Source organism: Physella acuta, unplaced genomic scaffold (assembly GCF_028476545.2).
Source record: "Physella acuta isolate Inbredline_101_S28 unplaced genomic scaffold, ASM2847654v3 ptg001058l, whole genome shotgun sequence".
In the NCBI taxonomy this organism is placed as follows: Eukaryota; Metazoa; Mollusca; class Gastropoda; family Physidae; genus Physella; species Physella acuta.
The window spans coordinates 1,404,997-1,424,164 of record NW_026732575.1 but is presented as its reverse complement, the minus strand read 5'-3'; the positions used below and the strand labels follow the sequence as shown (position 1 = coordinate 1,424,164).

At 40.5% G+C, this 19,168-nt stretch overlaps 2 protein-coding genes across 2 annotated transcripts; both read right to left on the bottom strand.

Annotated features, from left to right (window-relative positions):
- Positions 1 to 11,549: 11,549 nt before the first annotated feature.
- Positions 11,550 to 12,895, bottom strand: LOC131955225 (uncharacterized). Its single transcript, XM_059319247.1, has 3 exons — positions 12,408 to 12,895; positions 12,095 to 12,259; positions 11,550 to 11,563 (listed from the first exon to the last, which is right to left on the bottom strand). Exons 1-3 carry the CDS (start codon positions 12,589 to 12,591, stop codon positions 11,550 to 11,552), a joined length of 363 nt encoding a protein of 120 aa, XP_059175230.1. The 5' UTR covers positions 12,592 to 12,895.
- A 1,556-nt stretch (positions 12,896 to 14,451) lies between these two features.
- On the bottom strand, positions 14,452 to 18,509 carry LOC131955224 (uncharacterized). Its single transcript, XM_059319245.1, has 2 exons — positions 18,435 to 18,509; positions 14,452 to 15,558 (listed from the first exon to the last, which is right to left on the bottom strand). Exons 1-2 carry the CDS (start codon positions 18,507 to 18,509, stop codon positions 14,452 to 14,454), a joined length of 1,182 nt encoding a protein of 393 aa, XP_059175228.1.
- Between the last annotated feature and the right edge of the window lie 659 nt (positions 18,510 to 19,168).

Genomic DNA, 19,168 nt, shown 5'->3' with positions numbered 1-19,168 from the left:
TCGATCTTTATTAAGTTACGGGACTAATCAATTATGCTTACAATTATCGTACATATAGACGCCTCACGAAATCACTCTCACAATTGAATCACACAGTTCATATCATCCTTACTCTAAGACGACCAAGAGATAACTGAAACACAATACACAGCAACCAGTTTCTACCCAGAAATTCACTATCTTTCCTCCTCGTCATCATTCCATTCCTTCATTATATCTTTCACACCAACAATCGTTCGCACCAACATACCCTGAATAAACACACATCATAACACCACCCCCCTCTCCCCCAAGCTAATAATATTTGCTTCAAATAATTAACTAATTCTACACCACCAACATTTTCAGGGTTTTATATTCTCTCATCTCACTTTCCGTTAATCACTGGAATTAATCCAACCCCTTACCTCCTATCAGTACAAATAAATGTTGTAACCCCCAGTTAGAACAGTCGGAGTGTTCGAAATATTAAGAACTTACAAAACTATGACAAGGCTTTGTAAATTAAAAAATATATACATGTTTACATATAAAAACATTTTTAAAACGTATTTCTAAAACACCACCAGTTATTCTATTGTTAAAATATTGTACTCCGATACCCATCAAATTCACAATGGATAATCGACCAACAAGTTATTTTCTAAAATAGAATCCATCGAAAACAAATTTGGAACCCTTGTGCCCAAGACATAATTTAAAAAAAAAATAAACCAACATTTTGCATGTAGAAAATTTTAGGCAGCACCAGTGCGCGAAAATTACGTTTCCCACTGGTATCGTCTTACATGAACCGAGCAAAACAACACGTGCATCAAGATAAGAATGTGGGTATCTACGTTCAACGCTCATAGCTTGTCATTGAGATGTTACAATTTTCTATCTCGTGAGTAGGTTAAAAAAAAAACAACATGTAGGCCTGTAACTTACTTTGCATTTCTTCCCGCAACAATTAGGGCAAAGGATTTCTGGCATGAGAACTTTAAAATTACGGTAAAACTGCTGATATAAAGTAGCTGATTTATGGAGCAATTCAATCAAGATTAAACGTTTGATCTAAATTTAACATTTAAAAAGCATGTTGCTAACGAAATAGTTTATTTATTTTAGCTGATCAGTAGCACAATCTGGATCTGGAATGAGGACGTGAGTCATGTGATTAGAATTTTAACATAGAGGCTAGTCATGTGACCAGCACCTATCACGTGGGGGTGACTCATGTGACCAGCATATCATATATAGTGACGAGTTTTTTTACTAACGTATGAGATAGGTCACAAGCATAATTAAATTATATAAAAAATAAAGGAAAGCATAGCATATCACACACTAATTATCATTTAAAAAGTTTTTAAAAACCCACGTTTTCTGATTGAACTAAAAAGTAGAAAATAAATGCTATACATCACAATAATGCAAGCGATCACTCTACTATAAGTGATCGCAAACTGCGTGCGCATTATGACAAAAAATGAAAAACGTGAATGTTATGTAAATAAAACCGATTAGAAAAGGAACAATAGAAACCATATTCATACAGAATAAATAGTACGAAAAGAGATGGGGCCACGAGGGTTGCAGGGGTGGGGTCATGGTGGCACGAGGGTTGTAGGGGTGGGGTCATGGGGGCACGAGGGTTGTAGGGGTGGGGTCATGGGGCGAAAAACATCCGAAAGGGGAGTGATTGGTGAGACACCAGAGGCGGTGATGCGTATCTAAGGTGTTGTAATAAAAAAACTCGGAAGCTGAGAGTTAAATATGAGGAGCCTACTGTAGAGTTTCGTCACTTTGCGAATGATGCAATACGCATCTATTATTAGACAATCCAGTCAGAAATTGAGATCGAGCATCTAATAATAGACAATTAGTAACGCTAGCATATTGATCAGTTACACTGATGTTTAAAACACGTCAAATACTTTTTTTACGTGTTAAAGAAAAAAATCCTGTTCATTTGTGTCACTTTAGCGAATGACGAAATCTGCATCATTATTAACAGGATGCTATTTGGCCGATGGTGCCTGTTAGTTTTAAGGAGCCAGGGGGTCGTACGCCGCGCCTATGCGGTTGTGTAATCGGGGGGTGGGGGCCCTGAGAGCGCCCCTCTACGTCTCTGACACATGGGCGGTCACCGAAGTGTGTTCTACCATATTATTTCGGTGAGTGATTAATGTACACTCAAGGTTTTCATGCGGTAGTGTAGGTAAACCGGTGTCCCGATATTTATGATCCAAGCGTTTACATTTAAATAACTCACTTTTAGAAAAGACGGTCACGCGTCTTAGAACATATGATTGGTAACACGTTGTGGGGTCGGCGTGGTCGAGTCGGTAAAGCTTATGGTTGCTAAACCGAAAAGTCTTGAGTTCGAACCCTCGGGCAGATGAGGCTCGTTAGCTGGGGACAGCCACTCTTCTAGAAGAGACAACTCCAAAATTAAACAACTGCTGCCTTGTAGTTTGTTCTTGGTTGGACAAAGGCTATGGAAGCAAATGCAAAAAGAAAAGCAGGCTGAAATCAGAGTCAATGGCCTCAATAACGCATAACCAGTTGACACGTAACGCTTAATTGTGTTGGAGGCGTGGTCGAGTCGGCAAAAAGCTCATGGTTGATAAATCGAACAAAGTCTCGAGTTCAAACCCACTGGCAGATAAATCTCACTAATACTTAAGATATATATATATATATATATATATATATATATATATATATATATATATATATATATATATATATATATATATATATATATATATATATATTTAGGGGCCTTTAAAATAACATATTATTTATTTATTTATTTTTTTCTAAAACATTTCACAACAACCTGATATGCATCATGCAATCAGTGAAAAAAAATGCATAATGAAAGCCGTCCTTATATTTAAATTTTAAATTTTAATACCGTGCTGCTGTATATAGTAAACAAAATATTTTGGTTCAGAGTGGTGTCTAGGTACTCAACCACCAATTCATCCCCATGCCCCAGTTGACCTTATTATTACCAGCTAAGATATACACAAACAGTTCTGATTGAAAACGTCTTCATATAATATAACTAACCGCATGAACAAGACTAAACCTTAACTGATTCGATCATATGGGTGAATGGAGAGGCTTACCGTATCAGGGCGGTTATTTAAGTGTGTAATGTTAGTGCAGACAGGAAAGAGCTGTTGCGTTTATTTCTAATAATTATTCAGCTGAAGATTTTCAACTTTTTATTGATTTCTAATTCATGAAGTCGAAGTTGAATATACTAATCTATCCAGTAAATAAATATATCTCCCCTTTGTTTTGAAACCGTTTAATTAATGTTTAATTTGTAATTAAACATCTGATTAAATAAATTATATATATATATATATATATATATATATATATATATATATATATATATATATATATATACATATATATTAATACTAATAGTTTCGCTTTCTGTCTATGTATCTATCTGTCTGTGTATCTATCTGACAAGAACGCTATAGAGAAAACACAAGCAAATTAAAAACATGCATAGTTAAATGAAAACGAAATATGACGTCACATTTAGTATATAGTAGAAAATAGTATCAAGCCGGAGAGTGCACACAGTAATATGACGTCATTGATTCTCGAGAAAACATTTAATAAAAAGGCAATTTTGTCCAATCTAAGTGGTTAGCGTGAAGAGTTTCTTTCATACTATTCTTCGGGTTGGGGCATCGATACTCTTTAATAAAATTACCGCTTAATTAATGTGTCTAATCTAAAAAGTGGTTTGCTTGCAGTTTCTTTCATGCAATTCTTCGGGTAGCGCGACAACAGTGTTTCTTTCAGACAGACTTTTTCCTCCCCGGAGGGGGAAACTTTTTCTAATCTAAAAAGTGTTTAGCGTGCACAGTTTTTTTCATGCATCTCTTACGGTAGGGGCGAAGCCCCGTCCAGGTTCTTCCTCCAGTTTGTATGATCTACAAATGCGACCAGTGTTTCTTTCAGACTTTTTCCTCCCCGGCGAAGGGTGAGCGTACTTAAAATTTTCGGGGGCGGGGGTAGAATTTTCTGGGAGGGGGTGGACACTGGAAAAAGTATATAATTATATAATTATATAATTATATTTCGTTGAATGGGACGGTAGAAATGTTTTGGGGTGGGGGGGGGGGGGGGGGGAGACTCCTCCCAAGTAGAAATGCCTGAAAGAAATTCTAAATGCGACTTTTGTCATGAATGAGATTAGGTACATGGTTTAGGGATATGCCTATGACTATATTTAGTATAAATTAAAGTACCAATTCTGGATAAAAATCCGTTTTCAATGTCATTTTTTGTTTCCGGTTAAATTGAATTAAGATGGTGATATTTGTTTTGGTTTTAGTTTAGAGAAAATAGACAGCACTATTAACCTAGCGCCCGTTGTATCCTTCCTCAACGGGCCATTGTTCTCGTCTATAATAATAGTTTCGCTGTCTGTCTATCTATCTATCTGTGTATGTATCTGACAAGAACACTATAGAGAAAACACAAGCAAATTAAAAACGTTCATAGTAATACGGAAACGAAATATGACGTCACATTGGAGCATATAGTAGAAAATGATCTCAAGCCGGAGAGTGCACACTGTAATATGACGTCATTGGTTCTCGAGTAAACATTGAATTTAAAAGTCAATTTTGTCTAATCTTAAAAGCGGTTTGCGTGAAGAGTTTCTTTCATACAATTCTTCGGGTAGGGGCGAAGCCTATCCCCCGCGTAAGAACGTCTAAGCCTCCCCCGCCCTCCCCCCCCCCAGCTCAAAAGAAATGTCGTCATCGATACTCTATAATAAAATTACAGCCTAAGTCATGTGTCTAATCTAAAAGGTTGTTTGCGTGCAGAGTTTCTTTCATGAAATTCTTCGGGTAATGCCTAATCGCGACTCCAGTGTTTCAGACTTTTTCCTCCCCGGAGGGGGGAACTTTTTCTAATCTAAAAAGTGTTTAGCGTGCAGTTTTTTTTTCATGCATCTCTTCCGGTAGGGGCGAAGCCCCGCCCAGGTTCTTCCTTTAGTTTGTATGATCTACAAATGCGACCAGTGTTTCTTTCAGACATTTTCCTTCCCGGAGAGGGTTGGGGGTACTTGAAATTTTCGGGGGCGGGGGTAGATTTTTCTGGGAGGGGGGCGGACACTGGAAAAAGAATATAATTATATTTCGTTGAATGGGACACTTGGCCTTTTTTTATGGTGTGTGTGTGGGGGGGGGGGGGAGGGGTTGGTTCTAGTTTAGAGAAAATAGACAGCACTATCAACCTAGCGCCCGTTGTATCCTTCCTCAACGGGCCATTTTTCTCGTATATATATATATATATATATATATATATATATATATATATATATATATATATATATATATATATATATATATATATATATGTGACCTAGGCTAGCTGACTCATCCTGTCCGCAGCGCCAAATGTAACGATGACTATTTGCCTGTAGTGCCAAATGTTAACGAGTTCTGCTCGACAACGCCAAATGTTACCGAGTCTAACCACTCATTCTACACAACATCGACCACAGTATAGATACTCGAAGATGCAGGTTCGCTATTGATCCTTTTATTACATGAATCAAAGAAATGCTTCACAATAATATAATGAATCAAAAGGAATGCTTCACAATAATAGTTTGAATCAACTGACTCCCAACAGTCCTCACTAGTCTTCATATAACTGAATACACATGTCTATCGTCCTTCTTAACACAATATAACCAACTTGATACTGCCACACAGACTGACTGATCGAGAGAGAGAGCGAGACTGAGGCGTCGCCTTCCTTATATCCCCCTCGTATCCGTAGTCGTATTCGGTTCTATCATAATCGTAATCGTAATCGTAATCGATTCTAATCGTTGCATCAGAATGTTCATTACGCCGCTTCTGTCGTACAGTCCGATTTAATAAGCCACCTGCATCCTGTCACATCAAAGTTGACAGACCGTATTGCGTTCTTATCGTATCGCTTCCCAAAATACTACGCCTTGGCTTTCTGATCGTTATCAGCCAACACCTGCGTTATTACAACAGTCGTGTCAAAGTTGATAGCGCTTGTCGTATCCTTCCAAACTACGCCGTGGCTTTATGATCGTTATCAGTTGGCTTATCAGTCCAACACCTGCACTATTGCGTTGTTATCATCTCTGGTAACTACACCTAGTTACATCCACCGCCGCCTTTTTTTGTGTGTTTTCAACCACAAACAACGCTTGGTAGGTGCACTTCCTAAATGTCAATCTCACCATCGTAAAAAAAAAATGTATTGTTCCATTCACTGTCAATGTCGTCCCATTCGTAAAAGATTGACAGTTATCCCTATTTCAACATCTCAAATGTGTCTACCTCATCTTCCTCAGACACAAAACAGTTCTAGAATTCACATCCACCTTTTTTCGTTTGGTGCCTTCACCAATTCACTTTTATAACTTTTTGAACAGTCTGTTCTCATACCAGCGCGACCATGAAAGAATTGATGGTTGCTGACAAAAAATTTCGTATTCTTTCTGTTTCTCAAACTTCTCCGCGGACCACTTATCTGATGGTCTACTGTCTCTCTGCTTCTGGGAGGAACGGGATCCTCTTCGTTGCCGTTATCCTCCACTTGTGTCTCGCTGTTGTTCTGTTGATGGTGACATGGTTCCGGGATGGGTATGTGAATTTCCGTTATAGTTTCCGGTTCCCTAATTGTCTTGGGTTTCCTTGTGTGTAACTGCTCTTCTTGACTATGACAATATTTCTTTAATTGAGCAATATTCGCCCACCGATCCGGTTTGGCGTGATCGATGGGTCTTATCTTAAAGGGGCCACCTGCTACTTTAGGCATCTCCACGACTTGCCATATCTCCTGTCCCCAGAGATCGTGGATTTTGTTTCTGCCTAACGGGTGGCTACGCAGTAATACCCTGTCGTTCAGTTTGAGTGGCGGGTCCTTTGTCTGTACCGGCGGTTCCCTTCGCCGTGCTTCATGTTCTAGTCTTTCCTGTACTACCCTGTACATTTCTCTAATTCGTCTCATATGTTCATTCACATATTCCAGTGCAGTGTATGAGCCAGTCATACTCTCCTTTTTCCCTAGGAACAAGTCAAGAGGGAGTCGAGCCTCCCGTCCGAACAGCAACATGTGTGGCGAAAAGCCGGTTGTGGCATGGGGGGTGCAGTTGTATAGATATACCAACTCTGGGAGAAAATCAGGCCAACGTTTTTTCTGTTCAGGTTCTAGCGTACGCAGCAAATCATGCATGCTGCGGTTGAACCGCTCGCACTGTCCGTTTCCTTTCGGATTAAATGTGGTTGTTCTAGATTTGTTGATCCCGTAGTGGCTGCACAGTTGGTTAATTACTTCTGACTCGAAGGCCCTTCCTTGGTCAGAGTGTAATTGTCTTGGTATGCCATATTTGATGAACCAATGTTCTATTAAGACCTTTGCCACTGTTTTGGCAGTCTGATCTCGTGTGGGCACCGCCACAGTCCATTTGGTGAATACATCAGTCATTACCAACACATGTTCCGTCCCATCCGATGATTGCTCCAACGACGTAAAGTCCATAGCCACAATCTCTAGTGGTTTTGTCGCTAGTAGGTGTCCTGATGGCTGTCTCATTTTGACAACTGGCATTTTCGCATGCTGACACCTAACACAAGCCTCACAATGGCGTTTGACCTCCATTTCCATATTGGGCCAGTAACACCTCTGTCGTAATATTTTGTGCGTCCTGTCCTGACCCTGGTGTCCTGCCCTGTCATGTGCCAACCTTAGCACTTCTTCTCGTAATTGTCCAGGCACCACCACCTGGTGTATTGTCCCATCAATTTGGTCATGAATTCTCCGCATGAGAACACCATCCTTTATACTGAGACGGTCCCACTGACTCAGTATTTTCTTTGTTTCTCGACCAAATTGTTCTCTTTCCCTTCTTCCTGGGAATTTTTGTTCCTGGACGTGTTTCAACAGCGGCTGTAAGCCACTATCCGTTCTCTGGGCATCTCTTATCTCTTTGTGATTAAGACAATTAAAATCACTAATGTCCATATGTCCGGGCTCTGTGGAAATGTGCTCCACCCCGGTCTGCCCGTTTTGCATCACTTGCACCCCGTGAGGGATATCTGTTGACGCTCTGACCTCACATATTCCTGTCAGCGTTTCTTCCTCATCGCCCGGTCTCTCGTAAGGATTCCTTGATAAGGCGTCCGCATTGTCATTGGACCGCCCCGGGCGATATTTTATCTCTAGGTCAAAGAGTGCCAATTCTGCTGCCCATCGCTGTTCGATGGATCCCAGCCTTGCTGTAATTTGAAGTTCTTTTTCAATATCTGATAATTTTTCTTCAAGTCTTGTTTGAGACTCTTTCATTGTTTGTCCCCTTTTGTTTCTTACGCCATAACCTCGCCGCTCTGTAGCCTTGACCTGCCCTACAGAGAGCGATCGTTTCACCGGACAGTGTTGTGCCATATGTCCGGGTTGTGAGCGGGACAGGCAAATTGGTCGACCATCAGCCGTCCACCGGAGCGATGGACCGGCGGGTCGCGGCTGTCCAACCTGTCTCTGTTTTGTCCCGTTTTTGTCCTGATTCTCTGCTGTTGGCCTGCTTTCTAACCTCTCCAATCGTTGGTCAACCTTATGCAGGTGGGCCAACAGTTGAGCCATCATGGTTTCCATCGTGCCGGTCCCTGTGGGTGGGGATTGTTTCTGTTCCGGCACAGAGACTTTGTCTACCGAACAGTTCGATTGGTCCTCATCCTCGGACCTGCGGATCGCTGAGTTCCTGACCTGAAGGAAGGTCAACTGCGGGTCTTTGTAGACCTCTTCTTTCAAATATCTTCTTGACATAGGGGTCGCCAGCCCCTCGATGAAATGGTCCCTCAGCAGGCGCGCATCCATGTCGGGTATTTTGCCTTTTACCGCTTCAAAGGCCCCGTTCATTCTGTGTGAATACTCCATCACACTCTCCGCCATTCTCTGCTTCAAGCCTACTAACACCGTTAGCAGTTGCGAACCCGACCGTCTCTCCCCAAAGGTCTCCATAATCAGATCCAGCACCTTATCTGGATCTGATTGGATGGTTTTATCGTGGCATTTTACCTCTGCCCTGACCGTCTCTCCTATACTTCACATCAGCAGTCTTAATCTTTCCTCTGGTGACATGTATCTTGAGGCCCAGGCAGCCCTGACCTCTTCACTGAACCTGTTGGTTAGGGTTGGATCACCGTCCCCGTAAAATTTGTTGATGTGGGACTCACTGGGCAGGACCACAATATGGATCGGCTTTTTGTCCACATTTTGTCCTGGTCCATCTGGAGGCAAAGGGTCATCTTTACCGTTGCCTATCTTATCTGACTCAGATTGTAGGGCCAGCAGGAGTTTTTGTTCCTTTCCGATATCTAAAATATCACTCCCGCGTCTGCCACTCACACCAAGGAAAAATGTTGCAGCTATGCAGCAGATAGTGTTGCCCAAAAGGGAGATCATGACACATTTCCAGTGTCCAAGAGTTACATCCATATCTTGGTTGCCATCTTTGCCCAGTATTTGTCCAACAACCCAGTTGGAGATACCAATGACAATTATCTGGATGCTGGTGGTCAGCCCCATAGCTGTCCCCAGGGTAGTTGGTGCTACAACTAGGGGTATACTGAGCCACATGCTTGCAGCAGCAAAAGAGCATGTGACACCAAGCCAGAATGATAATGAAAGGTGTCTCATCTCTGTTCTTTTCAATTTCCTCGATTCTGATTTCAGTTTTCCCTTTTATTTATTTCCTTCAAATAAAGAAAGACCTTTCTTACCGTGTGTGTATGAAAAATTTTCCTCGTTCCTCAATTTTCACTGTTCCTGAATGTCCGAACTCACACACACACTAAACACAGTTATGAACTAGGTTGACTATGGGTGCCTAAAACGGCAAGTCTAGTTGAATTCATCCTGTCCGACGACGCCAAATGTGACCTAGGCTAGCTGACTCATCCTGTCCGCAGCGCCAAATGTAACGATGACTACCCTGCTCGCAGGGCCAAATGTAACGAGACTATTTGCCTGTAGTGCCAAATGTTAACGAGTTCTGCTCGACAACGCCAAATGTTACCGAGTCTAACCACTCATTCTACACAACATCGACCACAGTATAGATACTCGAAGATGCAGGTTCGCTATTGATCCTTTTATTACATGAATCAAAGAAATGCTTCACAATAATATAATGAATCAAAAGGAATGCTTCACAATAATAGTTTGAATCAACTGACTCCCAACAGTCCTCACTAGTCTTCATATAACTGAATACACATGTCTATCGTCCTTCTTAACACAATATAACCAACTTGATACTGCCACACAGACTGACTGATCGAGAGAGAGAGCGAGACTGAGGCGTCGCCTTCCTTATATCCCCCTCGTATCCGTAGTCGTATTCGGTTCTATCATAATCGTAATCGTAATCGTAATCGATTCTAATCGTTGCATCAGAATGTTCATTACGCCGCTTCTGTCGTACAGTCCGATTTAATAAGCCACCTGCATCCTGTCACATCAAAGTTGACAGACCGTATTGCGTTCTTATCGTATCGCTTCCCAAAATACTACGCCTTGGCTTTCTGATCGTTATCAGCCAACACCTGCGTTATTACAACAGTCGTGTCAAAGTTGATAGCGCTTGTCGTATCCTTCCAAACTACGCCGTGGCTTTATGATCGTTATCAGTTGGCTTATCAGTCCAACACCTGCACTATTGCGTTGTTATCATCTCTGGTAACTACACCTAGTTACATATATATATATATAAAGACTCGTATTGTCCTCGAAGTGGAGCGTATCTGGAAAGTTTAAATGAAATATCTGCGTTAGAAGTGGGTCGAAATTGAGTTACAAAATTTGCCACAAACCCAAAAACAAATTAATAACATACAGACGTAACTAGCTAAATAAAAGCTTGTAAAAATAATGAGTTTTTATTTTTTAAAATTCAAAACTTTAAAAGTTTTAATACAATAAAATTGCATGGCAAAAAAACACAAAAAAATGTGTGCATTTTATATTGCGTACAATTAGTATTGCATACAAGAAACTTTAATTTAAAAATTAAAAATTAATTACATTTCCATTAAGTCAAATTTTGTTGTCACATTGCATTGTTATCAGATCTTGATCTACGTTCTAAGTTTTTTTTTTAAATTGGTCCGTTAGAAGTGGTCGAAATTTCACACACCAGGATGGACGAAGCACTATGAGGAAGTACGAGAAAGCGAGTTAAATAAAAGCTAATAAAAAAAACTTGTGTGGAATGTGCAGCAAATCAGAGTCTCAAAATTCCGTTTAAATGTCTGTTTAGCTCGGGTTGTGCCCAGGACAAGCAGGCCAACACCGCTCACCATGATGACGACAGATGCAAAAAACGACAACACGAAAGCCCAAGCCAGGCTGTCGCTTGTGTAGATAGAGTAGAGTATAGCGCCCAGCACACCTACGACACATGTGATTAGATTCACGGGATTAGGATTAAACTAAACACAAGAAATTAAGATTAAACAATCGTAATCAGGTTAAATCAATATTGCTGTAAAGTTTAACAAAACATTTGATTAGGATTAAATCAAGCACTATATAGTTTTCAAACTTTTATACGAGTTAATGTAGAAATCTAAATAACTGGTTCATCTAATTGAAGGCTTCTCAAAGATTGTCATGGCTCTTTTGTTCGCAATGTTTGTCTTGTTAAGGTCTGTAATAACTTCAGGATTAGTCCAGGCATGTTACTGGGGCAACTGAGGCCTAACATTGAATCATGAATGTATGTTGTATGATTACTGACATTCAAGTCAAACGGGAATGTACAATCTTACACATAACGGGCGACAACAACAATTGTAAAGCTGTTCATATGTTCATGCGTTCATGTGTTAATGTGTTAATGTGTTCATTACCTCTCACACTGCCCCCATCAAATCTTACTTCACACATTGCCCCCCCCCCATCAAATCTTACTTCACACATTGCCCCCCCATCAAATCTTACTTCACACATTGCCCTTCCCCTCCCCCCATTTCATCTTACCTCAAACACTGCCCATCCCCCCATAAAATCTTACCTCCCACAGTAGCCGCCACTGCTGCAAGCCTGAGAGCCAAGTTCTGGTAGATGAGAAATCTGTTCCTGCGGACGTGGACGCAATAGGAAAACACCACTGCTGCCACAGATATGCCGTCAGCAATCAGAGCAACAACTTCCAGAAATTGGGTCGTTAGTGGGTTCCCTGGGTGTGTTGGGAGGTTAAAGTTTACATCACGTGACATGTACACATGTACTTGGTAGTGCTATTGATAAAATACACACACATTCAAGTTGTTTATACCAATGCACACCTTAAGCACGTGTGTTGCGTACACCAAAAAGCAGCTTACCAAGCAGGTTCTTTGAGCACCACACGTAGTCCTTGCACGACCACAGCCCCGTGTAGACGTAGGTGTAGAAGGCATTCAAGGCTGACCACGCCGGACTGCTGAACGCCACGATAAACCCACACACAGCCAGCACCAGCAGACGGAAGCAACTCACCAACCGCTGCACGTAATCACCGTGCGCCATTTCACTTCGACTGTCTTGTGGCAGTGTGTCTGGGGTGCTAGATCACGTGTCTTGTAGCAGTCTGTCTGGTGTGCTAGATCATGTGTCTTGTTCTCATAGATTACGTGCCTTACTCACGTAGTTGACGGCTTGCTGATTGAAATCCCAGTAAATCCCTTTAAATCACATGAAATCCCATGAAATCACATTAAATCTTGTGAAATCCCATGAAACCAAGTGAAATCAGATGTACAAGTCTTCTGCAAGATGAAGACAGTAAAAGCTGCGACCACCTAGTGCAACACGTGATCACCGTGTTTCTTGTACTCAGCGCCACGCACGGTGTACCAAGCAGTTGTCAGCAGACGTGAGGCAACCAAAGCACGACGTATTCACTAGCCTGATCCGGTGTAGGTCACGTGACTGGCTATTGTTTACGTCTCTCTGCTTTACACGTACAGAGTATTGTGTTGTGAGACGATTGAGTAGGCTGCTAGAGTATTGTGTTGTGAGACGATTGAGTAGGCTGCTAGAGTATTGAGTTGTGAGACGATTGAGTAGGCTGCTAGAGTATTGTGTTGTGAGACGATTGAGTAGGCTGCTAGAGTATTGTGTTGTGAGACGATTGAGTAGGCTGCTAGAGTATTGTGTTGTAAGACGATTGCGTAGGTTGCTAGAGTATTGTGTTGTGAGACGATTGAGTAGGCTGCTAGAGTATTGTGTTGTGAGACGATTGAGTAGGCTGCTAGAGTATTGTGTTTTGAAACGATTGAATAGGCTGCTAGAGTATTGTGTTGTGAGACGATTGAGTAGGCTGCTAGAGTATTGTGTTGTGAGACGATTGAGTAGACTGCTAGAGTATTGTGTTGTGAGACGATTGAGTAGGCTGCTAGAGTATTGTGTTGTGAGACGATTGAGTAGGCTGCTAGAGTATTGTGTTGTGAGACGATTGAGTAGGCTGCTAGAGTATTGTGTTGTCAGACGATTGAGTAGGCTGCTAGAGTATTGTGTTGTAAGACGATTGCGTAGGTTGCTAGAGTATTGTGTTGTGAGACGATTGAGTAGGCTGCTAGAGTATTGTGTTGTGAGACGATTGAGTAGGCTGCTAGAGTATTGTGTTTTGAAACGATTGAGTAGGCTGCTAGAGTATTGTGTTGTGAGACGATTGAGTAGGCTGCTAGAGTATTGTGTTGTGAGACGATTGAGTAGACTGCTAGAGTATTGTGTTGTGAGACGATTGAGTAGGCTGCTAGAGTATTGAGTTGTGAGACGATTGAGTAGGCTGCTAGAGTATTGTGTTGTGAGACGATTGAGTAGGCTGCTAGAGTATTGTGTTGTGAGACGATTGAGTAGGCTGCTAGAGTATTGTGTTGTGAGACGATTGAGTAGGCTGCTAGAGTATTGTGTTGTGAGACGATTGAGTAGGCTGCTAGAGTATTGTGTTGTGAGACGATTGAGTAGGCTGCTAGAGTATTGTGTTGTGAGACGATTGTGTAGGCCGATAAAATAATGTGTAGTGAGACGATTGAGTAGGCTGCTACAGTATTGTGTTGTGAGTCGATTGAGTAGGCTGCTAGAGTAGGCCTATTGTGTTGTGAGACGATTGAGTAGGCTGCTAGAATATTGTTTAGTAAGACGATTGAGACGACTGAGTAATCTGTCAACTGTTTGAAATAGAACCTCGGCTGTCGTCGATAAAGTGTCCGGAACCCAGTGGCGTAGACAAGCGAAGGGGGGGGGGGTCCACCCAGGGTTGATGTTTAGCCCAAGACTTTTACATTTGGCCATTACTTCGATCATGGACGTTTTCTCTATTTTTGGGCATGTGACAGTAGAGCCAAGTCATCAGCCAAGTCATCAAGCAAGTCATCAGTCAAGTCATCAGGCGTCTTCCAGTTGGTTGATAACCTCCCCTGCAATTTCTCTTGGCCATTTTTCAGTAGCTTCTCTCACAGCCCAATCTACAGCCACCAAGAAGGTGACAGGGGGTATGACAGGTGGTATGACAGGTGGTATGACAGGTGGTATAACAGGTGGTATGACAGGTGGTATGACAGGTGGTATGACAGGTGGTATGACAGGGGGTATGACAGGTGGTATGACAGGTGGTATGACAGGTGGTATGACAGGTGGTATGACAGGTGGTATGACAGGTGGTATGACAGGTGGTATGACAGGTGGTATGACAGGTGGTATGACAGGTGGTATGACAGGTGGTATGACAGTTGGTATGACAGGTGGTATGACAGGTGGTATGACAGGTGGTATGACAGGTGGTATGACAGGTGGTATGACAGTTGGTATGACAGGTGGTATGACAGGTGGTATGACAGGTGGTATGACAGGTGGTATGACAGGTGGTATGACAGGTGGTATGGCAGGTGGTATGACAGGTGGTATGACAGGTGGTATGACAGGTGGTATGACAGGTGGTATGACAGGTGGTATGACAGGTGGTATGACAGGTGGTATGACAGGTGGTATGACAGGTGGTATGACAGGTGGTATGACAGGTGGTATGACAGGTGGTATGACAGGTGGTATGACAGGTGGTATGACAGGTGGTATGACAGGTGGTATGACAGGTGGTATGACAGGTGGTATAACAGGTGGTATGACAGGTGGTATGACAGGTGGTATGACAGGTGGTATGACAGGGGGTATGACAGGTGGTATGACAGGTGGTATGACAGGTGGTATGACAGGTCGTATAACAGGTGGTATGACAGGTGGAATGACAGGGGGTATGACAGGTGGTATGACAGGTGGTATGACAGGGGGTATGACAGATGGTATGACAGGTGGTATGACAGGTGGTATGACAGGTCGTATGACAGGTGGTATGACAGGTGGTATGACAGGTGGTATGACAGGTGGTATGAAAGGTGATATGACAGGTGGTATGACAGGTGGTATGACAGGTGGTATGACAGGTGGTATGACACTTTCTTGTACGACTCCAGTTCTGACTATGAACCATTCGCTTTGCTGATGTTCATGGTACACATATCATTGGTTATCTTCATACAAGCCGTTTAGCAGATTGATGACACTTTCTAGCATGCCATATAACTCGAATGTCTTCCATGGTAATAGATGCTGGATGTCATCAGAAGCTTTTTCAAAATCTATGTAATAAGATATTTAGAGGAGTTCCATTCTACTGACGGTTCTACTATGTTTAGCAAAACAAATTTTCTCGTTGTACTATCTATTCCCTCTGAAACCAGTTTGTTTCACGATCTATTACCTAAAAAGCCAACTTGTTGCTCATGCAACATCTATTTTTTTATTTATTCATTTATATATTTATTTATTTAATTACGGTAACAATTGTAGGCACGGAGGCCCTTTTTCAAATTGGCCGTTTTTAAATAAAAAAATAAAAACAACAATTTAATAACAGCATTTAAAAAAAAACAATAGCACAGTAATAGCAGTAACATAACACTAAAAATGTGGGATAAAGAAATAATATTACATAGTTATAATACAAGATGAGATAAAATAAAAATACAATAGATGAATGAGAAATGTTTCAACAAGTCAGTTAGAGAGGTCATTAAATAATTGTTGTTTTAGTTTAGATTTGAATATATTTTCAGATCTAGATAGCTTTATTTTATCAGGAAGATTATTCCACAAATTAGAACCAGAGTAGGCGAAGCTATGTTTTTGGGAAAAAAGTTGTATATGGGAACGTTAAATTAAGACGACGATTTAATTTAATTATAAAAGAAAATATGTCTGATAAGTAAGAGGGTGGAGGGGTGTTTCGTGGAATATTTTATATAAAAAAATTGCTTTAGTATATATAATCTTTTTATTTAATGGAAGTATATTAGTTTAAATAAAAGAATCAAGGCTACTAGACAAGCCAGTAACCAGTTGCATAGCCCTTTTTGTAGTGATATTAGAGGACGCTGCTTAGTTATAAAGCTGCCACTCCACACTACAGCCTGCTCCTATAGTCCAGAAAGTTCTTTATCCTTGCTAGTTGAAAATTTGTCTTTAATAGGGACATTTTTAGAGGATGGAAATGACCGGCCCAAGTGAGATTGTGATCTATAACCAATCCTAGGCATTTGTAACTATCAACCTGTTCAATGTTTGAATTGTCTATAGTAATGCGTAATGAGGTGGAAAGTTGAAAAGGCGATTCTGATGAGTTGTAATAATCATGGACTTGGATTTATCGGGGTGAAGTTTCATTTTGTTAAAATTTATCCAAGTAGCAAGCTGATTGGCACATGTTTGAAGTTTGAAAGTGAGTCAGCACTGTCTGCAAAGACATGTAACAAAGTATCATCAGTGACCATCTCGCACTGACCTGCGTCGATGTGTAATGCAAGATCATTAATGTATAATGAAACAAAGTAAAGGACCTAAGATTGAGCCGTGGTGAACCCGTATATTAACATATTTCAGTGAAGAGATGGTATTAAGGTGAAACACGCATTGAGATCTGTTAGATAAAAAGGAGTGAAGTAACCTAACTGTAAATTCGTGGAATTTGTAAGGAAATAGTTTTTTTAAGAAGTATGCTGTGATCAATAGAATCAAAGTCTTTTCTGAAATCGAAAAAAAGCGTGCCAGAAAGTAGGTTTTTGTTAATATTTTTAAGCCAGTTTTCATTCATTTTAATCAAAGCAGTGTGACATGAATGAAACTTTCTAAACCCAGACTGATTACTATGGAAAAGCTTATGCCTTTCTAGGTAGTTTGACATGCATTTATTTATATATAATTCTAGTGGCTTGGAGAGAGAAGAAAGTATAGAAATTGGCCTGTAGTTGTTAGCATCTTTGATGTTACCTTTTTTGTGACGAGGTATAACCTTAGCATGCTTAAAATGTTTAGGGTAATATTGCTTGGCAATACAGAGGTTATAGATATAGGTTAAAACTTCAGAGATTATTGGAACTGAAATCGTCAATAATTTATTAGAGATGTCATCAAACGAAGCTGTTGTAGACGGTTTAAGAGAACTTAGGCTAACATTAACTTCATGAACAGTGAGCAGCGGAATTATCAGCTCTGCCCTACCACGGTCCTTGACCTCGGACTGCAGTCACGAGAGCGGAGCTTGACTCAGGTGACCTGCAGGTTAGGGACGCTATAGTCCAGTCACTTTACTTTCTCCAGACCCCCACCCCCCCCTTACACGTGATATTTGGTGTTACGGCGCTTACCAAAATATAAGCAAACTATATTATTTTAATACAGCACTTATACTCCACGGATATAGTTATTGTAAACACTTGACATCTTGTAGAGGGATAACATGTATGGCTTCATGTGGACGTAATTGAAAACTTTCTTTTGGTAACTAAACTGTTATATGTACTTTTATATGTACTAATATATTGTATATGTTAATATCTATCGCAATATGGAAAATATAGTAACCTATGTAATAATCTTTAGGATATATTCATTTTAACGCCCCACTAAACTGTAACACCCGTGTTATATAACACCTTTGTACTCGACAAGCTGGAAGTTTTAATCAACTGGACGGTATCTTTCATTTAGCAGCTTCCACCCCCAACTTCCAAACCAATCCTAGTACGTTGGTCTCTTACAGTTGCCTTTTAATGTGCTTTATAGATTTAAGTCCCGAATTTTATCTCCGATTTTTGTAAACCTTTTTGCAAGACTGACGTTCCATGTGTCAAGCTTAGTAGAATTAGCCAATTTTAATGACCTCAGTCTATAAGGGATCGCGTGTCCAGCACTATGCCCAGCCTCTTTACTTCCATAACATTAGTAGGTACCCGCCAGGGCTGGGTGTACTCAAGGATGTTCTATTGACATGAACCTGTGATTCGAACTTGTGTTTGCAGATGTGTGCTTTAACCTACTGACACATAAGATGTAATGACGATGCTTTCTGCACATGAACTAATAGGTGGCCTGTACCCATCAATAGAAGCCATTAGGCAAAATGGGAAACATAAGTTATTTTCGGGTGTTGGGATGGGGGGTTGACACCATAAGGTACTGTACCGGGTGACACCCGACCTAGCGAAGCCACTAGGCCTTGATACTTAAGTAATATTACACAAAAGGGAAAGACGATGTGCTATTATACAAAAGTAGTTTTACTGTATGTTCGCTTCTTAGGTAAGCATTTACATTTTACTGAATTACAATTTCAAAAATTATAAAGATGTTGTGTTGTTCTGAAGAATCTCATAAATTTTAGAACACCTGAAATTAAATTTTAAAGATATTCTTAAAATGTATTACCGACATTTAAAACTCTAAAAAAAATTATATTGAATACGCAAGCAACAACATAAATCGAACAATATAGTTAACTGACAGCTTACACAGGATGCAGAATGCAGATTTAAAAAACAATTCTGTTAATTTCCTTTATCTTCAAGCAAATACACATAATGTTGGCATTATTTGTAAAAAAAAAAAAAACAACAACCTTGCCCTAAATGCGCCAGAATATTAAAATCTTTATTTATTATTTTATTTTATTTATGTGAATATGTTTACATTATATATATATATATATATATATATATATATATATATATATATATATATATATATATATATATATATATATGTGTGTGTGTGT